This window comes from Dryobates pubescens, chromosome 2 (genome assembly GCF_014839835.1).
Source record: "Dryobates pubescens isolate bDryPub1 chromosome 2, bDryPub1.pri, whole genome shotgun sequence".
NCBI classification, from domain to species: Eukaryota; Metazoa; Chordata; class Aves; order Piciformes; family Picidae; genus Dryobates; species Dryobates pubescens.
Genome location: NC_071613.1, coordinates 37,884,681 through 37,907,660, shown reverse-complemented (window position 1 = coordinate 37,907,660; position 22,980 = coordinate 37,884,681). Strand labels below are relative to the sequence as shown.

General features: G+C 38.6%; 1 protein-coding gene across 3 annotated transcripts in view; it reads right to left on the bottom strand.

Annotated features, from left to right (window-relative positions):
- Window positions 1–7,558: 7,558 nt before the first annotated feature.
- The window catches only part of ITGB6 (integrin subunit beta 6), a 31,644-nt gene continuing 16,222 nt past the window's right edge, over window positions 7,559–22,980 (bottom strand). For 2 of the 3 annotated variants that reach the window (XM_009911078.2, XM_054168580.1), the window contains 7 exons: window positions 20,690–20,824; window positions 20,059–20,476; window positions 19,019–19,241; window positions 16,384–16,481; window positions 11,809–11,928; window positions 9,529–9,695; window positions 7,559–7,710 (listed from right to left, as the gene is read on the bottom strand). In XM_009911078.2, coding sequence (XP_009909380.2) covers window positions 7,609–7,710; window positions 9,529–9,695; window positions 11,809–11,928; window positions 16,384–16,481; window positions 19,019–19,241; window positions 20,059–20,476; window positions 20,690–20,824 — 1,263 coding nt within the window. In that variant the 3' untranslated portion in view covers window positions 7,559–7,608. The remainder of the gene's footprint in view (window positions 7,711–9,528; window positions 9,696–11,808; window positions 11,929–16,383; window positions 16,482–19,018; window positions 19,242–20,058; window positions 20,477–20,689; window positions 20,825–22,980) is intronic. The other variant, XM_054168586.1, reaches the window with a different exon arrangement.

Below are 22,980 nucleotides of genomic sequence, written 5' to 3'. Positions count from 1 at the left end.
CTTTTAAATAATTTTAATCTCTCTGTCAATAATCTGTTTGCTTTCCTTTTGTGTATACTTGGATCCATTTATTTTATATATATGCACTTGTCTGAACTGATCTGCTTTTGTTACCCAGATACTCTACAAAGATGTTCAAGATGTCTTCTATATCTACTAACATATTAACTCAGTCTTCATTATGAGAACTATGCACAAATAGGAACTCAGTGTGTGTTCATGGCCTTCATCCACAAATCACACTAATTCCATTTTCTCACAAACCCATTGCTTTTTAAAGCACATACACAGATCCAGTGTGTCATGTGCTCAGCACCTTCTCATGTCTGAGGACAGGTCTTTTGTTGTTGTTGTTGTTGTTTCTTTGGTCTGCTACCAGCCAGAATGAGAATATCAAACCAGAAAATAGCCAGGAAGAAAAAGCAGGACCAGAATTGCTTCCATTAGCCATGCTGAGAAAATGACAGTTCCATCTTTTTCGGAGGGACCTTCCGAGATTCTACTTAGCTCTGAAAAATGATGGTTCCCAGGCAGCTCTGGTCAGCTCCCAAGTTTGTATTAATTTTCCCTTTCACTTACAAGTTTTGCTGTTTACCCTAGGTACAGAACTACTCTTATTTATTAGCTCTGCCACTCCTGTTACATCTGATAAAGGATACTCCTTCCATCTACCCTACCTCCTCTGACATATTCCATCCATGCCCAGTGACACTCCATTTCCTTTTGACAGCTCTACCTGCGTGTTTCTGTTGCACCACTCCATTCTCCTGTGATCCCAGGCAATTGATGCAGCTTTCCAGGCTCTGCAGTTTCAGTCCCCATCAGCCTGCATTGGATAAGATGGTCCTGTAGGACAGCATATACTGGCCAGTTTCAGGTTAACTGAAATTCCTAGTTACAAACTATCAGTTTAATGTTAACTAGTCAAAATATAGGTTTTAGTCTAAATGTGACTCAAGTTTTATTTGTTATTCCAAGCTTTAGAAACTTCTTTTCCCAAAATAAACAACTGCCTTGTAAGGGTAACATCAAGAGCATTAATGCAGCCTTATGCATCTAAACCTCTACTAGACAGCTGCTATTCCTGCATGGGCATGATGTGGACACAGTAGGTACCTATGTGGCCGTTTCTGTGCATATGAATTATACACACTGCAGTTCCAAGTGCCTGCCAGCAGTGGGGCCAGAAGGACATGGGTAAAACAGGGTGTAAAGAGCTCTTGTGGGATCCTAAGCATGCCATCAGCAGCTCTGCAGAGAATGCCAACAAAACAAGAAAGTGACTGTGGTTCTCTCTTACACTTTGAACATCTTCTCTTGCACTGTTTGAGGGGAGGGATGCTGCCATGTTGTGCAGGGGAGTCTTGGATATTCTCCTGGCTGCTGTTCACTGAACTTCTCATAGTGCTAAGTCAGGACTTTGGATCGGTAGAACAAAACTAAATAACACTTTTATCACAGAACAGGGAATGACATGCAAATATTAAGTAGAACTACTTTTTGTCTCAGTCTTCATGTAGCTCTTAACTGATTCTACTCTCAGCTGACCCACATCTGAATGCGTTGGCCTAGATATCCTATGCCTGGGGATACTTTACAAAGAGCTCCTATCCTTGGTAACGAGCACAGGTTTACAGAGCTGAGAGGCACATGCTGAGGTTAGTATGCCATACATTTTTAGTACTATTCTTGAAAAAAATCAATAGTAGAACAAGGCAAATTTTGCATGTTTGCTACAAAAGAGTAGTTACTGTGTTCCCCAGGAAAGCTAATATTAGTCTGTAGCCTTGTTCACTAAACAAACCTATGACTCATTGTACTAAACCCCAGAAATTACACATACTGTCATCAACAAATGTTACACTTTCTAAACAAGGCAATAAAGCTATCATTTAATTGCTTACCAGACATTTTAGACTAAATATAAGTCCCATAAAACTTTGACAACTTTTGTTTCATGATTTGAATGGATAAGAAATGGATTATTTTTCCTCTGTGTTGCTTATTCACATGTAAACAGATAGGATCCATCTAAGGATAATGAGGGAGCTGGCAGAGGTGCTCACCAAGCCACTTGTTATCATTTATCATCAGTCCTGGCTAACCAGGAAGGTCCCAGTTGACTGGAGGTTAGCATCTACAATAAGGACTGGAAAGAGGGGAACTACAGATCTGTCAATCTCACATCAGTGCCAGGAAAGGTTATGGAGATCATCTTGAGTGCCATTATGCAACACATGCAGAATCACCACGTAATCAGGGCCAGTCAGCATAGGTTCATGAAGGGTAGGTCCTGCTTGACCTCTCCTTCTATGACACAGTGTATGAGGGGAAGGCTGTGGTTGTAGTCTGCCTGGACTTTAGTAAAGCTTTTGACACTGTGCCCCGCAGTATCCTCCTGGAAAAAGTGGCTGCTTATGCCTTGGATAGGTGCACGCTCCTCTGGGTAAGAAACTGGCTAGATAGCTGGGCCCAGAGAGTTGGGGTGAATGGAATTTCATAAGAGGAGAAAAAAAAGGATTAAAAAAATTAAGGAGAATATATGCACTTCACCATGTAGTTCCAAAAAGATATTACTGCTGTTATGTTTAGAGAACTCACGGATCTTTAGCTTTAAGCAAGTTGTGCAATTCAGGGATCGTTGTATAAAAGAACGCCATATGCAGGCAATGAGAGTTCCAGAAATAGGTTGCTTACAGCTTTCATCCATTAACTCCTTTCCATGAAAAGTAAAAAGATCACAAACAGAATAAAATCCAGATGTTAAATGTCATGTGGTTTCTTTAAAAAGGGGGGAGGGGAGTTGTAAAATAAGCTCTAGGGCATGGCAAAGCATGAGAAATCATAGAATGGTTTGGGTTGGAACAGACCTTAAAGATCATCTAGTCCCAACTGCACTGCTTTGGGCTGGGACACCTTCCACTAAACCAAGTTGCTCAAAGCCCCATCCAATCTGTACTTTAACACTTCCATGGAGAAGGTTTGTACAACTTTTCTGAGCAGCCTGTTTCAGTGTCTCGCCACTGGCACAGTAAAAAATGTCTTCTTTACATCTGATCTAACTCCACCCTCTATCAGTTTAAAGCCATTGACCCTTGTCCTATCACTACATGCCTTTGTAAACTGGGAATCTGGTATATGAGGTCTCTCTGGAGCCTCCTCTTCTCCAGGCTGAACAGCCCCAACTCTGTCAGCCTGTCTTCATAGGAGAAGTGATCAGGCCCTTCTCTGGACCTGCTCCAACAAGTCCATGTCCTTCTTATGCTGGGGGCTCTGGACCTGAATAGAGTACTCCAGATGGAGTCTCATCAGAGTAGAGGTTTGCTAATTCATCAGATTCATAAGATTCATCAAATCATGTGAAAACAATGATAAAAACAGAAGCTGAAGTGGGAAATGAAGAGAGAACAGTAAAGGCATATTAAAACATGCATTCAATTTTACAATCTTTATTCAAGGTTAAATAACTTATTTTTCTTTTTTTTTTTTTTTAATACAGAAACAAACTGAGTCATTTAACTGTTTCTTTCAAATAGACTAAGATAAAAACTGCTTCCTTTTTTTCACTTTTAGATTATGTGGTAAGTTTTGTGTGGCAATAACTCCCTTACACCAAAAAACCCTTGAACGTCTGTATAAAAGCAGACAAGACATGAAGAGTACTGCGCTTGACTTCCAAGATTTGTATCCCAGACTCATTACCCACTAGTTATATTATGAAACAAAGCTGAACACAATCTGGACATACACAATACAAGTTAACATGCAATTTCTAGAATTCAAATAAAAAATTATCCGTTTAACATACATTACTGAAATTAGCATTCTACAGGATGTGAAAGATATGCAAAACCCACGACATTGCTAATGATTGTTCTTTTATTCAGTTTAATTCTTCAGTGAATAGAAGCATTACTATTAAAAATGTTTTGGCCACTCTCAAGGTCCAGCCTCAGGTCAAAACAACGTTTGTGGAAACAGCAGAAAGACTTTTTCATCCTGCTCACCACAAGCAAAACCACTCATAGTTTGGTGAAGGGAAAAAAAAAAGAAGGAAACTAACTTTGGAACAAATGCTACAAGATAAAAATAACACAGTTAATTTAAAAAGTGAACACCACTCTTGTTTCTAGGGGTGAATACCAATTCACATCTTGAAAATTGTTGAAATCTGGAGGTTTAGTCAAAATTTATGATATAAGTTAATGCTGTTAAGAGGATGGCTCATATGAATAAGCCTAGTTCTTTGATATCCCCTAATAATAGAGATCTTCCTCACAAAATCCTTCTATTTTCTCTCTTGAGATGAATTTTTAATTATTCCTATGATCTCATCCTGATGATTTTGAAGGTGCACAGAACATTCATAGTACAGTCAGTCACAGCAGGGAAACTGCAAAATATGATGCCTGATTTCTCCATATCTTGGATAATTTGGAGACGGATTGCCAGGAGGAGTAACTGGACTGTCGACATTGCCCTCATACCAAATTGGATCTTTGCTGAGGATCAGAAGGTTACACGTGGTGAGAAGAGAGCGAGTAGCTTTGTGACATTAAATCTCTAGGAAAAGGGAATGGAGACCACCAAATGTTTGCGATGAAATGCAAACATCACTTTATTAATAACATTTGAATATTGAAATTTAATTCAATATTGAAATAGGTGACCTACAGAAGAAAGACTTTAAACCCTAGTACTAAGCAGCAGACTCAGCCTTCTTAGAAACAGAACTTTAAAGGTATTTAATAAATGATACAGATTTTAAAATTACTTTTAAAGTAATAAAAATATTTTCATTTCTTTCAGAGAGAGTTTGGTATTTGATGACACCTACATGAAAAGAAATAACAGTAACAGATAATTTATGTGGGCTAAATCCAGATTTCTTTAGTCTTTTAGGCAACCCTGACTCAAGTGGAATGTGAGATAGAATCCAGAGGCCAGCTTTGCCTCCTCTGAATTTATCTGTGTTCCAGGGAAACAGGACTTGATCCCACATGTGACTTGATCCCACCAACATCTGTGCGAGTCTGGTGGTTGGAAGGACTACAGATGCAAGGCTTTGTCTGTGCACAGTTTTCACCATGCATGAACACTGAAGAGTACGGATGTAAACCTGTAAATAATCTGTTCTGTTTAATGATAGCCATAATTTCCTTTACACTGCAATAATTTTGTAATTAATACATGGTTATAGCATCACCTTCATTCCAAAGGCATCTGATAACTGTTTATTTCTCTTTGCACAGAAATATATACTATAGGGTTTAATCCACTAATAGACAGTATTAAGCAGTTTGTTTAAACAAAACAATCTTTGTAAACCAAAACTCATAGTTTCACTGAAACTAGATCCTCATCTGTAGCCATTGACTCCAGCAGGCTTTGGATCAGGCCCTAAAACAGGCATGGTTCTGAGCTAGCTAATATATCAGTCTCACATCCTGTAACTGTAGAGGATATAGAGACTGAAGTTGCACAGACTTTGTAAATATTTATTACAAAATGAACATCAAGTTTTTACATCAAATACATGATTTATCATAGGGAATGTACGTAACTGCCTGTGACTGTGTCAAGGTACCTTTGATTTCTAAATCCTCTTTTGTACACATATGTACATTTTGACCATCTGTTCCAGAGTACTAAAAAAAAAATGCACAGGACAAGTGATATTAAAAATATAAAGTAAATCAGTGTTAGCACAATGTTGTAACTGTTTATGCCAGCATATTAGCTGATTTTGTTGGGGCTTTCTGTTTCCTGATGCTATGCACAGTAAAAGCATTACAATGTAAGAATTTATGGCAAGTCAGTAGTGACAAGCTAAAACTGAGACTTAAAACTCTTCATTTCGTTAACATCATGGAAATGAATATGAAGTGGAATCCATAGATCTATTTGCTGCTTTTTTAAAAACAAACCAAAGCCAAACCCTACACAAAGCTTGACAAAACCCCCCCAACCAAACGAAAAAACATAAACCAAATCGAAACAAAAAGCCCTAAAAGAACTGGATACATTCTTCTACACATGAATAAACAGTTTGGCTGCTGAGAATTTGACAAACCTCCTAATTTTGGAAATATCAGCAAGAGTACTGGATTTGTGTGTGATACTGAGTCTGAACTTTTACTGCACATAAAGGGCCCCTGCAGCAGTTCACATAATGGTCCAGCAGTTGAGCTCCTAAACAGAATGTCAGTGTTGAAATGGAGTTTTGGTAATCCTCTGGTTTAAATTTCCTCTACCAAGGCCTCCAATTAAAAAATATTTGTCTTTGGCTCTGGATCCAAGCTACTAGAATTGAAAGTGGGGAGAAAGGAAAGGGGACAGCAAAGGGAAAAGGAAAAAAAAAAAAAAAGAAAGACAGAAAGAAAGACAGAAAGACAGAAAGAAAAAGAGAGAAAGAAAGAAAAAGAGAGAAAGAAAGAAAAAGAGAGAAAAAGAGAGAAAGAGAAAGAGAAAGAGAGGAAAAAGAGAGAAAGAGAAAGAGAAAGAGAAAGAGAAAGAGAAAGAGAAAGAGAAAGAGAAAGAGAAAGAGAAAGAGAGAAAGAGAAAGAGAAAGAGAAAGAGAAAGAGAAAGAGAAAGAGAAAGAGAAAGAGAAAGAGAAAGAGAAAGAGAAAGAGAAAGAGAAAGAGAAAGAGAAAGAGAAAGAGAAAGAGAAAGAGAAAGAGAAAGAAAGAAAAAGAGATAAAAAGAAAGAAAGAGAAAGAAAGAGAGAAAAAAGAGAGCAAGAAAGAGAGAAAGAGAAAGAAAGAAAGAAAGAGAGAGAGAAAGAGAAAGAGAGAAAGAGAGAGAGAAAGAAAGAGAGAGAGAAAGAGAGAAAGAGAGAAAGAGAGAGAGAAAGAGAGAGAGAAAGAGAGAAAGAAAAAAAGAAAGAAAAGAAAGAAAGAAAGAAGGAAAGAAGGAAAGAAGGAAAGAAGGAAAGAAGGAAAGAAAAGAAAGAAAAGAAAGAAAGAAAGAAAGCAGTCTGCACCTGGAACAGAAAGTGAGTAAGGGCTTGATTTAGCTTTCCTTGAGATAACCCCAGGGACTAGGTTCTTAAAGAATATCAAACAGCAACAAGGACAAGGAGAGAGGAAAACAGGACAAGAAAAAAGAGTTAGAGAGGAGATGTTTTTGTATACCTTGGATATACAAAACATAGGCAATAATGCTACTTGTTTATGATGAAAAAACTATTCAGTCACACAGGTTGTGTGAGGAAACCTCAGTAGTTTAAGCATCTTTCCTGAAAAAAGTAGCTTTTTAAGTTTAAACCAGCCCACCAAATAGACTGATACAAATGCATTCCTAAACCCAGATATGTAGGATTATGTGTTTGAACACAGCAATATACAGCACATTGCTTATACCTAATTTCATAAAAATAGCCTTACATATGATAATTCTCAATCCTCAGAAAATTAAAAGTATTTGTGATGATATTTTAAGATGAGGGGCTTTTAATATTTCTACTAACCTTCACCACCTTTTCCCGTCTCAAGATATATTTGCATTATAGCACTGCAACATGCAAACACATATCACCTAATTGGCTGAGAAGAGACAAGTGTTTTAGATTTCTTGCCAGTAAAACTAAGTTTGTAGTGTTGGGGATACTAATAGAAATCTGCAGTCCTGGCCTCATTTTGCTTTTCTTGGTTCTTGTAAGTTACATTTTTGAAAGTAGTTGTTGAGCCTCTGTACAGTGGATTTGTTTCCTAAAAACAAACAAACAAACAAGTAACAAAAGAAATAGGAGACAGGCAATATTGAACTCATCTTACCATCATTTCAGCTCAAATAGATATAGCTGCACACCACAGCCTTGATCAGACCTCTTCAGCAAAGAAATAATTTTGGTCCACAATTCCTTACTCAGTGTTACAATGCAGGTCATACATGCACCAGCTAGTACCATCCATGCTTTCCAGTGTGCAGAAGATGATTTGTACTGTACTCCATGACAAACTCAGGTCAGCCCAGCAAACAGCCCAGCCCAGCAATGTGTTCCAAATAGGAGGAAAAGCAGACTACCCTTGGAAAAGCCAACATTTCACAACCCCCCTGGGTCATAGGGGATGTCCTCCTTCTATATCTGTAGACATTTTGAATCCATGCAAACTTATAATCTAGAATATCTTTGTAAAGAAATCATACTCCCTAAGCAGGTGTTATGTAATGATGTGCTGTGGCTTCTTTGGAGCATGCTGTCTCACCATGCTTGTATGGGAAAAGCCAATGAACAAACATCCCATCTTCAATTTCCTGAATCATTATTTTATAGACCAGTATCATACCCTCCTCCTGCTTGTTTTTTTTTTCTAGTGAGGACTTCTGGTCTATTCATTATACAGAAGTAGTTTTGTACCTTTGATTGATTTAGAATAGCCTTCAGCAGCTCACTTGTTCTCCAAGCCACTGAAATCCAGACTGGCCTATATGAGGCAGCACAACCCACTCTAGAGTTGGGAACATGCCTCCCTTCGCATCTGCCTCCTGGGTTAAAGTAGTCCACATCATCAAATAATAATTTAACAAGTATGTCCAATATAGTTTGTGTATCAGATATTGTGGGTGGGCCATTCTAAAAGCACAGGCAGTGATTTGTCATGATGTGCTTGCTGAGCCATTGAGAAGAGGGCAAGTCCTACCCAGGCTTTTAATCCTGGCCTCTCATCATTCACTTCCTATCATTTCCTCTTGCAACAAAAAAGTAAAATGCTTCTGTCAGCTGTATCCATCCCTTCCCTCTTACCATATGTAGCTCTTCTAAAAGATAAAGAAAACATTCTCAAGTGGTCTTGTCTATAAGTAACTGATTTTTCCCATCTCAGAAGCTGAAAAGCCAGCAGTGTCTGATCCTGCAGAAATGTTGCAATCACAGAGCTGGGTGAACAGCAGCCTATCTTCCATCCTCCTGCCATTCACCAGAAATACTTACTTAACAAGCTGTTTTTCAAAGTGCCTCAGAAATCTTACAGTTTTTGCAGAAGAGCCAAAAAGTCAAAGGCAGAAAGGAAAGAAGAAAAGGGAACATGTGGCAAAAGTTTGCATTGGAATCCCACAAGCTATAGATAGAACAAAAGGCCTGAAAGTCTCTGCCCTTTTACCCACATTTTGCACACTTTGTATTAATTGCTCCTCTGTGACTGGGCTCTCAGCATGGCAGGCTACCAATAATCTCCTAGAACAGGCTGTTTCTGGGAAGAGGGCTACACCTCTGATAATAACATAGGCAGCAAACAACTTCGCTAAGATTAATCAAAGACGAGGTACTAATAAAAGAAATAAAATAAATGTTATGTGCATGCTTTGACATGTGGACAAAATTAAACCAGGAGATTGAACCCTGGCTATTTCTTATCCCTAGAAAAAAATTGTAATTTTGCTTTAAAGAATATTAAATGTAGTGCAAACCTACTGGTACCAAACCTACCAATTTAAATGAACAAAACCATGACACAAGATTTTAAAGGCAGTTGTGCATCATGCAACCAAATAAGCAATCTCATATGAAATCAATGCATTTAACATACCGTTTGCCATTTGACTTTTGATTTTTCTGCTTCAAACTTGGCCACCTCTTTTTGGTCTTGAACTGACACCAGTAATTTCCATATGCAAAGCAAAACAACGCCAATGAGAAGGATAGCAAGTGTGACACCCACCATTATCATCAGGATATTTGGGAGCTGTGGGCAATCTGTGAAAACAAAACCAGTTATGATTGTGGATATGCAATCAATAAATTTTAGGCAATTAAAACCAGCCAAGAGGCAAGCTGGGCTTCTCATTTGCTGTGAGCTGTGAATGCCTTTTCCTTCAAGTTCATGTAATTTTCCACCTGCTAGCTTGCTAAAGTGTTTGTGAAACTGGCTGAACGATATTGCATTACAGTGTTTTAAAAATTAATTGCTGACTTGTTCCACTGCTCTTTTATTGTGTTGATTAGCAGCTGCTGGATACAGACCCAGATTCTGAAAAGTTAGAAAACTATTTTCACATGTCAATGTAATTTTGAAAAACAGTGCTGAGTTGACAAGGTTATGAATTTTACAGTGTTGGGGCTGAATCTCTATGTGAATTAACTGATATCCCACGTGTTGTAGAGCAAAACATTATAGTAAGATCTTTATTAGGGGAAAGTCACTAATGACACTGAGAAAAACCGAGGGAGCAGCATTTCACTTATTAAAACAACGAGGGGAAAATCCTTGCTGAAAAGGTTGGGACTAAACAATTTGAAGGAATTTTGCTTTTCAAGTTCTGCACTCAATGTTGTCATGCAATATTTCAGAGAATCAAAATGAAAACTGAAGTTTTCACTTGACCAAAATGCAAAGAAGTTGCATTATCCTGATATTAAAAAGCATTGCTCATGAAAGCTTTCAAACACTACTGTTTTGCAAAATTTTCTCCTGAAACGTGGTTTTAGGACATTGGAAAAAAATTATTTCAGACTTACGTGCCTTACATGGTTATATTTAACTTTACTTTTGTATTTGTTGTTATTTTTACTTCTGTATTGGTGGTTGTTGTATATAACTAATTCAGAGGAGTCTATTTTGAGCAGCGCTTTAACGCTCTGGCTACCACTACCATCTTGACTTTATTTCCATAAATGAGATAAATTTCTAGAGCATTTCTGGAGGTCTCACCTCAGCACACATTCCCATGCATCACAGCTGCCACAGCACAAAAATGTAAAGGCCCAGGAGCAGAACAGCAGATGGCAGCGAAGCTGGTTACTGTAGAGTTGTGGTAGGGTCACTATGTGGCATATAATACACTCTGCATTCCTTAAGAGAGTTCTCTTTTTTCTTTTTCTCTTCTCTTTTTTCTAATTCTTTTCCCCTGCCCCCCCCCCACCCCATCTGTCTAAAATGCCTAGCAAATATAATTAATAAAGATAAATTATTATTCTTAAATTCTCAATTCTTAGGGGTGTAGTTTACAAAGGGCTGTGCTTCACTAGCATTTACTTTCTTATGGGCAGACTGCTGTTCTTATGGTAGAATCTAGGTTTCAACTTAGGTGCACGCTATAGAAAGGCTGCACAAAAGATTAACAAAAGAAACACCGTTTGCACCAATGAAACAAACTTGCACCTCTGTGTGGCTTTCCCTAAAAGCTAACTAACATTGAGCACTGAGACACCGGGTGTGTAAAAAAACCCGACTGACCAACCAACCAACCAACCCCGCAAAAAAAAAGCCACAAAGACATTTTTATTCCCTGGAATAAACTGTTTGCAGCTGAAAAGTGCTGTCCATGTTTTCTCCCATCCTATGTAATAAGGAGCTTTAATGAAAATATGTAGTGAAACACCAGTGAATAAAGAAGTAATGTTAAATGAAGGAATATAAAAGGATTTGTTGAATATCTGTTATTTATCCAAAACATTCAAAACTGAATTATGCAGCAACATCAAACATAAGTGCATTCTAGAATTTCATCAGGTAAGTAGAATCAGATGATCTTTTGGATATTTGTCCAATGCAATTTCAAAATGAATTCGTTTTCTCATATAATACAAATGACATTTATTGTCATCATCTTAGAAGTGCACAAACCTTTAGAAAAACTAACTTACACTTGCAGCCCAGGGATCATTTTGCCCATCATTCATGAAAGTACTGATTTTACTACCACATCAAACACATACTTGAGGAGGTGCTCTTTTGATCGGGCAGAGAAACAATACAAACACAAGGAGGTGCAGTGCTGCTGAAGAAAAGAGCTCAGCTTCCAGATAGCTCACCCTGTTATTTTTAAAAATCAGATTTCACACAGGAAAAGCAATATTCAGCGCCTACCTTTCTGTTTTATGCTGTGAATGACTGTCCTTCCATGTTCATCCACAGCCAGTAGAAATGTGGTTATGCATTCATTTTCACCCTGCAAAGAGCAGGGAATGGATTTAACCTCTGAATAATCTGCAGAGAAATGAGTGTGTGGGGGAATTACTCAGATAAAATGAAATTCAACGTCTAATAACATGAGAGACTGCTGGCATCACATTTGTCACAGCCTCAGCTGTAGGTAGTACGAAGTGAAAGATGAAAGCAGTGATACTGTCAAAAGTTTCCACCAAGTGTTACAACTTTTGCCCAGCCCAATCTTTGTTTTGTTTCTGACGGACTGATCCAGCTGTTATCAGTCTGCACTGACCATCTAGTGCACATTATTTCTCTCGTGTACTGTGAATGTCAAAGAAATGGAAGTGCTTCCAAATGCTTAACCATCAGTTGTCAGGGAAATGTAATCATCCCCATTTGTAGGCCAAAGTAAGCATTATGTTCTCTGGTTTACAGCTACTCCTACCATGCCTAGATTGTGTTTCAGAAGATATACATATGTCAAGCAGCAACGGATACTGTTAAATGGGATTCCATGTATTTCCTGCACAGTAGCCCCCTCAAAGATTAGTGTGTTCAGTACTGTACAACAGTAAATACAGAAAGATAAATACAGAAAGATATGACCCTGGAATCTTTGTAAAGTGATTCCAGGGGAAGCAGAAAAAAAGTGACCCAAGATGACAGTCTGCCCCCATTTATTTGTCTCCCCACTTAATATAGATCTGCACAAAAATGTAACCTTTTTTCTTCCCTCAGATGATCTTAACTGGAAAACATTTTCTGCTGAGAGAAAAAAAAAATAGCTTTCAGAGGGAAAAGAGAGATAGGAGGAAGCTGGGTTAGAGGGATGAAAGACAATAATAAATTGAGACTACAGGTCCAGAGCAAGGAATGCCCTGATTTGGAGCATAACCATTATATAATATTTTTACAGAGCAAAAATATTTGACCTTGTAACTGCATACAATAATAGCTCTGGGGCTGAACACTTACTGTGGTTCCATATAACCCATGATTAAAATAGCATTGTAAATCTAGGTATGCTTTTCAGTACTTTCTTAGAAAAGCTTCTGTGCTTTGATTTTTGGTGGCAAGAAAAAGCAGTAAGATTCTTGAACATTTCTTTAAAAACAGTTGTCACTTTCCATTATTTCTTATCCATTTGAAACTCTTACTGAAACTTCATAAGCAAAGTTTAATATAAAGAGTAATGAAATAGAAAGTAGGGATCAGACAGGCATATGGATATTAAGGAAACCTATGGTGCTTAAAGGAAAAATTCCTTTTCTTTTTCTCTTTCTCCCCTCTTTTTTTTCCTCTTTTTTCCCCGATATTGCTTCTTATTATAAGGTTAGGTCTTATGGATTTTGATAGAAACATGTTCTTAATTTGTGATAATCTCATGTTTTACCTGTTGCCACTCCTTGGTGACAGAGCAATGTGTTATCTAGCAAGGCGACAGGCAGAAAAGACTCGCTGATTTAACAGGGTTTGCACCACAAGGTGCAGACTGAGTGTACTGAATTAAAAGCGCTCATTGCCAAGGCACAATTCCAGTAATGCTGTCACAAGTTTTGCAATGTTTGTTTTTTTCCCCAGCTCTTTGGAGCATGCAGATCCAAAGAACAGTAGCTTGCTTTAAAACCAACTAACTAAATTAAAACTATAGATATTAACTATCCTGAAGTCAGAGAAAAACTTGCAGACATATTCTAAATAGCATCCAGATTGTATTAAATGCAAATATATCCATTGTTTGTAACTAATAATTTTAAATTTAATGTCATAATTTCAGGTGAAAGGGAGCAGACATCTGATTATGCGCAAGGATATAGAGATGAAAGCAAAGATGCTAGTTCAAGCTATTCGGAACTCAGCTTATGCTTAGTATCTTTATTTCTCTGATGTTATTTTTAGGGGGAGGGATCACTAAGAGAGACTATTGGGTAGATTATTTTCAGTTCATCAGCACAAAAATTTATTTAGGCAGGTAAACTCCTGCAATTTACATCTGTGTAATTGTCTGTATTCTGCCATCAGTCATCATACCTTTCTCACTTGTGTCAGCAGAATTTTGCCTGTCTAATTCCATTCATTTTGATGGTACTTGAAATCACTGGAATCACAATGGAAGAATTATTGGGGGACAGTGGCACACTGGACCTTCAAAGTACAAAAGACTATTTCCAAACAGATACTTAGATAAAAGATTCACCACCACCACCACAATGACCATAGATTTAAATGTCATTATGTCCTTTCTTGTTTGTCTTTTGCTCAATAAAATGCCTTTTTAAAAAAAACAGGTTCATCTCACTGAACCAGAACAACAGAGCAGTGCTGATAAAGAGGTTTATTTAAGCTTCAGCTTCCACTTTGTTGCTGTACTGGAAATTTGCTCAGTGTCAACATTACAAGGTATGTACACTCCAAGGAAGGTGTAACTGTCTTTGGTTTTTTTGGCTTGTGTCAGGAGCAGCTTGCTTCCCTGTGGCCAGGGAAGAGCTGGAAACGTTTTTTGGGGAATTGCATTTCCTGCTGGGCAGTGAGTAGAGCAGCAGAGGCTCCTCTTACATCCATCTGGATCATAGACAATTATCTGGTCCAAAAATTCATGAAAATAAATATTCAAAAGTAATGTCTGCTGCAGAGGGAAACCCTGTAAATGTGAAGCCATCAGCACTTGCAGGGCTGCTGTGCTATCCCATGCCCTTCTGGATGGCCAGATGGAGACCCTGCCCACACCACTGCTGCACTGGGGACCCTGTTGCAGGAAAGCAGGAAGAAGAATCCCTCTAACACACAGAATCAAAGCAGAGGAGGTAAAAGGCACAGCTCAAAGCCTGAAAAAGCCATTCAGAGGAAACGGGGAAATGTAATGCCTATGCTTATTTTATTGCTCCACAGTTCCACTCATTGTGTTGCAACATATGCATGCAAAAAGTAAATCATTAAAGTACTAATATTTTATTTAACCTAGATCTAAGCATTAATGAAACTGAAACACAAGCCAGAAAGAAGCAGTATGCTACCATACGAGGCTGCTCAATAATCTGTCTGAAATATCATGTGGTGGTCTAGTTAATACCACTTCCACATTTTGACTTCAGGATTTTTTGTTACTGTTATTATTTTGAAGATTACTTTTTTCCTCTTAGGATTTCTCAATGAGGTGACCTTAATGCCAAAACAAATCCTTGGAGCTATTACACAAGAATTTAAGATGAAACAGTTTGCAAGAGCTCTTTTTTCCCCCCCTTTTTTTTCTTTCTTTTCCGCTTTCTTTTTATTGAGGGGTTAGGATAGGAACAGTGATCCAGCCTTCAGTATGGTAGTTGCTGCAATCACTGCAAATAAATTTTAAATCTGAAGAAGCAGCTGACAGTTCTAATCAGGGAAGCACAAGACATAAAAAAAGCAAGTATACAGGAAAAGGAGATGATGTTGTTATGCTCATATTCCTGTGACCTCTCTGCATGTGAACAGAACCACATAAGTGACTGTTTCTGCTCTCAGTATTCGTGATATTTGAAAGTAGAATGTTTTATGTATTCCTAGCTACAAATATCTGCCATCTGGCAATACCAACCTGAAAACTTTACTAACCACAGAGATACAATAATAGTGCTTGTGTGTTTTTGAAGCTTGTGAAGACTTTTCTCTAAACAAATGCTCAAGTCTAGAAAGGAAAAACATGATCATTCTAATAAAAATACAAAATTAGAATTAGTTTTCTTCATGAGGATAATATTTGCAACTTTTGAGTTTTGAATTATGCAGTAATGTCACCAACAACAGAAGCTGCAGCTTTGATGAAAAGACGGATGTTGATTAAATTTCTGCGTGCATGCAGCTCCGGATGGGCTTCCAACAGTTTGCAGACATAAACCTTGGATGTGCATACAGCATTCTGCATTATCAACCTAATTCTTACATTTGTCTTATTTACTGCTGATGGTACATTTGTGATGTGGATAAAATGTGCTTATGTCCTGCCTCACTTATCAATTGCATTTTACTGTAGGACTGGGACTAGAACTGGGACATTAGACTAAACACAGATTGCCTATGGAACCGGCAAGTACCTTCTTCTACAGAAAAGAATAAGATGCACTATATGATTTAAAGTTGTATTTTTCTGTGAGTACTAATTTATTCAAGCTTAATTCCTATTCCAGAAATTCCCATTGAAGGAAGGCAGTTTTGAGTTTAAGTGAGCAACGGACAGATGTGCTAAGCCTTTAGAATACTAGAAATGTCTTTGCTACACGTTAAAGGGCTGTGTCTGGTTGTCAGCTGTAATCAGGATTCTGCATAAGGACTGGAGTCAGGTTTTGCAGGTAATACCAGGCCTGATTTGCATTCCTGCTTACTGCAAAAGAACTGTAGGCAGCAAGTGCTTTATGAGCCTTGATATAATTCCACAGGAAAAAAAAAAACCCGAGGCTACTTTCAAATATAAAATTACTGAAAGAGAAAGCTATCATTAATCATGCACACACAGAGAAAAAGAAAATTGAGTGTACAGACCCTGTGCAGTGCTGACAGTTGCATCAACCAATTTGCATTTTTCACTGCACTCTCCTGGTGACTTGTCATCAGAAGCCAAGTGACATTCCACACAGCTCCTGCAGAAAATAATTCAGCAGCCCATCAATCTCTGCCTGTCACAGAGCAACAATATAAAAGGCAGTGTGTATGCATCTGCATTTTAAAAAGAAGCTAAACAAAAGGTCTTGTGCTATGGATACAGTACTTCTCAGAAATATGATAGGTATTGCCAACAACAACAACAAAAAACAATAACAAAGAAAAAAAAAAAAAGAAAAGCCCAACCAAAAAAACCACCAAAACAAAACCAAACCCCCCCCAACCTGAATTGTGGATATGCTCTTTCTTGTCCTCTCTTCTTTCCCAGCTTATTAGCTACCAAACAGAACCCCCAGGCAACATTATTCATGTTGGTCTATCAAAGACATGGGGTTACTCACACATAACATTAATTTTCAAAAATAAATATTCTGAGCTGAGCTCCTGCTAAATACCACTCGAAGGAATGCCTATCAGATGAACAATATCTGAAATAGACTTCAGAGAGATCAAGCTGGGGCACCTACTATAAATCTTTTGTTGAAAGTCTGTTGAATAATGCATTAAGACACTTTCAGGTGCCTCAACAGATGTCTCTTGAATATGATTACTTGTCTCAAGAATTACTTAGATCCTAATTATACTAATGCAATTTATGGGCAAATTATTTACTTTATTTAATGGTGAAATGACTGAAATATTATTTAAAAACACAGAGTCTAAATAAGTTCCTTTGGAAGACTCTGAAATTACTAGAAATTCAAGGTGGCTTTTAATAAATCCAGAGTTTATGCATGGAAAAAGGAAACAATTAATAATTCATAGATGAACATTCTTGATGTAAAATGTATCTTGCTGGTTCTTCATAAATAGCTTCAGCCAGACTGAGGTGCTGAGATTCTGAGAAGCAGCTTGAAGGACAGACTGCTTGAAAAAAAACAGAAAAGACAACTGCAATAAAACATTCCCCAAAAAAACTGTCCTTCTCCTGTTGTGTTGAGTTACATATATCCATGGGAACATGCTTATCTTCACAGGATGAAGATGACTTTATCACTGGCTCTGGAGATAGCAAATAGTGAAAGCCAGAGGGTAATGGGATAGCTTCTATCTCATGGAGACAAATTCAGTGTTGTTGGTGTTTTTGTCATATTTGTCATGTTTCTCAAACTATTGTTCTTTTTCTCAGCTTCCTAGCCATTGCTCTCCTTCCCCTCTGACCTGGTCTTTCAGCTGTCCCAGTTACACTACCCAGGTATTCCAAATGTTCTCTCTCTTTTGACTTGCCTCACCCTGTATTCTAGCAAGGGAAGTCACTGAAATAGAGAGAAAAGATCTAATGTTGCATACAATATGCATGTTTAAATAGCTAATGTAATGCCCACTGTGTAACTTTTGATTTCATACTCTCTGCCAAATAGGGCAAAACAAAGCAGCAGCATTGTCCTTCATGTTTGGAGCAGTTTCATGCAGGAGTTCTCTTTACTTAGAGCTTTGAACAAACCAATAGGTCAAATTTAGCACTAACAGTAATGACGGTTTAATCATGTGCCACAGAATAACTTCTCATCTCAGATGCAGTGTAGGCAGACATGAAAATATAGTGGTGGTGAGCTAGCAGAGGAGAGAAATGTGCCTCAACTCTAAATAAGAAGCCATGACATCATCATGAAACATTAATGCAATTTACACTGTCTTGGTGCTCAGCAAGTGAAACCAGAGTCATTAATAACATCTATTCTGTGAAATCTAATTCAGCTTCTAGCTTAAATTTCTACTGAACACTGCTCATTTGGAAATGACTAGTCCTGCAAGAGTTCATGTAATACAAGCATAAGCATGGGTTGTCAGCTGAAAGTCAGCATGCTTACAGTGGTCAGACTTATGTCACACATATTTCTGGTCACTTTTTCTCTCCTGCATCCTAGCATGCACCATGCATCACAGCAGGAAAGCTACATACATATGCTCTGTGAACAGAAGGCACTTAGCCATTGACAACTTATCATCAACATATATGACATACAGCTACCTATGGACTTCACCCCCAGACTATGACCTAGTTTGACATAGCTGAGGCTTTTTAATTCAGTCAAGCTTTTTCTGAATTTGGACTATGAATTTGCACGTGTAAAGCCTGAGCAGGCAGCACGACCTTATTAATTCATATGCCTGAGAACTGTAATACAAATGCTATTTTTTTCTGTGAGTCCTCAGTTTTGCTGTAGCAGCTATACTGGGATGTTTTTATTTTGTACCACAGACTAGAAGGAGGTTCATCTGTTTTTATAAGGCCACCATTCTGATTAGTTGTACAGCCAAGGACTGCAGTGGAAGTACAATGTTTTACTTGTGGTGCTTGAAGGCGCTTAAATTGTTTTCCATAAAGTTGTTTGGTACATGAGATAAATGTTTGATGCACAAGTTAGGACTGACTCTCAAATGGCATGGAGGCTCTTGGGTTCTAGTCTGTAAATCCAATTTCAAGTAGCAGCAGTAAGCACACTGCTGAGGCACTGTAGGAAATACATATCTGGCTGATAGAAACATCAGAGACATGAGCCTATGACATTACCGCCTGGAATTGCAAGGGTCACTGCAGAGAGGACATTTCTCACACGTTTGGCCTGAAGCACCTGGATGGGTGCAAGCACATGATCCACAGATGCATTCGCCTCTCCCACTGCACAGTGTCCCATCCTCAGCAATGCAGGTGCTGGTGTCAGTTGTGCAATTACAGTATTCACCAGTCCATCCACTGTGGCACGTGCATTCCCCACAGTCACAGTCACCATTGCCTGGAAAAACATTTATTATACTTCAAATCAGTCTCCTCCTAAGAGTGATGCCCTTAAAAACCATTCTCCATACTAGCAGATACTTTCCCCTGTCCAACTCTTCTCACTCTTAAACATCTTTCTTCCTCTCCCATCACTTTCAGCTTTAAATCAAAGATTCACAGTTTTTGTTTAGACTGGCTGTAAGCCAGTGCAGCCTCATTCTGTTCACTGGAGTTCTCCACGTAGATTTTATCTCCTGACAGTGTGAAACCTAATGGGTAAATCTTCTCTCATTTATTGCAGCATGATTTCAGCCTATATATTCAGCACAGTCTCATTGCCAGCTCCTGCCAGTTAAATCCTTATTCCCATTGTTTCAACAGAATCACTTCTGGCTTATCTTTCTAAGATAAACTAAGAATCATTGAGTTAATTGGGTTAAAATATAAAAATATCAGAATTATCCCCAAAGTAGTTAATTAAGATAAATTCATTAAGATTGACATGCTCTGATAATTATGTCAGAGTGAAATTGTACACTGCCAAACACTAATGTATATCAATATACTTAAAAATTCTTGGAGCTATAGTTATGTGCAGCCATTAAAAGTCTGACTCAGGTAGCTGATATGCTCCAATAAAGCCAGGACAGCTTAGAGTAGCTATGGAATGGTTAAAAGTTTCTTGTTTTAAGTCTGAAGATCACTCAGGAATAGTAAATTATACTTTATATAGAATTGATTGAAACTGAGCTGTAGATTCACAAGCTCATAGCTAAGAATGAGACAATAACGCTCTAAGATGCAGACACTAAAATAGTACCAAGGGACTGTACCTCCACACTGGAGCCCTCTGTGCCTCACACAGGAGAAGTCATCACATTCACAGCGTGGCCCGTACACCTTCCCGTACAAGGATGGGTGGCAAACGCACTGCCCACAGTAGCAGTCACCTCTGCCACTGCAGGAGCTCTGCTCTGCCGAACCCTTGCAGGAGCTGATGCTGACTGAGCTCTCATCGCATTCACAGCGTGGCCCCACATAGCCTGGGCTGCAGACGCACACCCCGCACTCAAATGATCCTTTCCCTTGGTTGCATTTTGGGCTGTTCTTCTCAGCCTTAGTGCGACAGTTGCAGCTGCATTGGGGATAAATTTCCATTTCCAGTGTGTCACTGAGCCCCACTGGTTTTATCACAATGTGCCTTTTGGTTTTTTCACAAGAGGAGAGACTTACAGTCACATTGAAAGACACCTGCAACACAAAACAGTGGCTGTTTAGAGCTGCAGCACACGTAACTCTGCAGAGTGCTCTGGAAGCGCATGCAGAGGACAGAACAACAGGGCTGTAGATACCACACCTACTGTTTTTTAACTTATTTGGAGGAAAATTAACAAAGAGCAAACTTTCTACCTTGGTGTCCTCAGTTCTGTGAACTTGCCTTTTGAAAATGCATTCTTTACTTACTGTGTCTCCCACTTTCACATGAGAACATTTCTTCTGATGTGGAAAAATGGTCCTATTGTTACAGATGGCTGTGAAAGAGAGGTTGAGCCCTCCTGTGTCTCCCAAGACTTCCAGCTCCACCTCGGACCTCAGCTCCTTAAAGGAAAAAGGGTTGAGGTGAATGGAGTAATAATACTGCAAAGTACCCCTAATGCTCCATGTCTGTGTAACGTGGACTGCAACTTATCCCAGCTTACGCAGGAGTAAATTTGTGGGTTTGGCACTTCACATACAAACTTTTCTGTTGCAAGAGAAATGCGGAACAGGCCAAACACAAGTGCCAACAGAACTGTTTCAGTGGAATGCAATGCTGGTATCAGTTTAATGTCCATTGTCACAGGACTTATTTACTGCCCTTGCAGGAGAAGAGATTCCATGTTTTATTAAACCATCTTTCATGACTAGGTGCTCTGCTGATTGATAGAGGTTCTGCTTTAGCTCTGGTCTTACAGAGAAATGGATTTATGTCCCTGATTTTGCATTGCTTGCACTGGGCTTTCCCTGATTAGCAAGCCTGTGTCAATATTGCTCCCTCTTTATCTCCCCTGATAGAATAAAACCTCACAATCTCATTGCAGGGCAGGCTCTGAGCTCAGATTTGGCTCAGTGCAGGACCTCTGTGAGTTAGCCCAGCATTTCCAGTGCCAGAGCCAGCATCAAGCCCCACCATGAGCTCCTGCAGCTGAGGGGACTCACTCCCTTCCTTTTTTGTCTTGATGGAAATTCCTGTTTCATGAGCTATTTTAAATTGTATTCAGCAATGTTCTCATGGCTTGTATTAATTTGTTCAATGAAACTTTCATTTCTTAAATGAAAAACTGACTTCCTGAACTCTCTCATATCAGGTTTTTGTATTTAACTCTTTAAAATGTTTTATAGAATCATTGCTTAAACAGCTTAACCTTAATCCAAAGCCTGTGGCAGACCATGGGGAATTCCCTATGACTTCATTGGACTGTGGAGCCAGTAAATGGAAATTTTTCAAAAGTACCTCAGTAATTGCTGAACAAAAGTCTCACTGACTTGGCTTTGTGCTCTTGCAAGCTTAATTGCTCTACAAAATACCCCCTGCACTTCAATCAGAGTATGAGGAGCATGCTGACATTACTCCAGTGAGTCATTCTAGTAAAGGCATTGGGTGACTCACCAGAGTAAAGGTCTGGTAGGGTAAAACAAATAGAATAGGTATAAACCTGCATAAACAAATACTCCCTGTCCTTTCTACATGTCCTGGGTTCCCTGGAAATTTGTCTTAGGATTGTGTTTGGTAGAATTTCTGTAACATCTTTTAATCGGGAAAACCTTGCCAGTAAACCAATACAAGACCTGGCATGCAAGACATTCATATAATACCCAGAGCTCTTTCCAGCAGGCACCCAGAGGAGTAAAGCTGTGCTCCAGGCATCAGGTTTGTAATGGTGGTAGATCTAGATATGCCCAATTTTCCCTTTATTCGTTTTAGACTTAGGTGCTTATGCTACTATTGAAACAGTGCAGAGAGTCTTTAGATAACAGTATGTTTGCCATAGCTGGGCTCTCAGAAAAGGACCAAGTATAACAAACCTCTAGATAAAACTGTGAATGTTGGTATGTGCTAATGTTATAGGAAATACCACCAAGTAGTCCCTCTTCCACCAGTTCAAATATAGTGCAATTGTGAGAGAAAATGAAATGCTCTTGAACACCAAGTCATAATACTCCGAATCCTGGTGGCTGGGCTGTGTCATGTGGACACACCTTGCTGTTGTGAGAGGTCAAAATACGCACATTATGCCACCAAAAACCATTACCTAAACTGTGACAAGCTCCAGTTTCTTAGATATCTGTGAAGACTTCTGTGCTGCTTGGCCATAGTTTGGGGACAAACAGCCTTAAGGCACTCACAGAGAAATATTTGTGGTTCAGAAATATTTTTTAAATGAAATGACAGACAAAGCACTGTGAAGTTGATTTTTAGTATATTATTTCTTTGGTCTCATTTTCCTGTAAATGAAAGACCAACCACTTTTTAAAAAAAGAAAAAAAAATCGTGGAATTTTTCTGAAATTTGAAAATCCTGAAATAATTTTAAGCAAACAGCCTGATATCTGTCACAACGCATCTTAGCCTACAGCTCTGCAATACGAAGTTATGCAGAATTCAGTATTAAACAAAGCAGGCAGAAATATGCTTGAGAAGAAAATGAATCATATTTGGAAAGAACACAAGAACTCCTTGCAACAAATATTTTGACAGCTCAGACTTTCCTAACT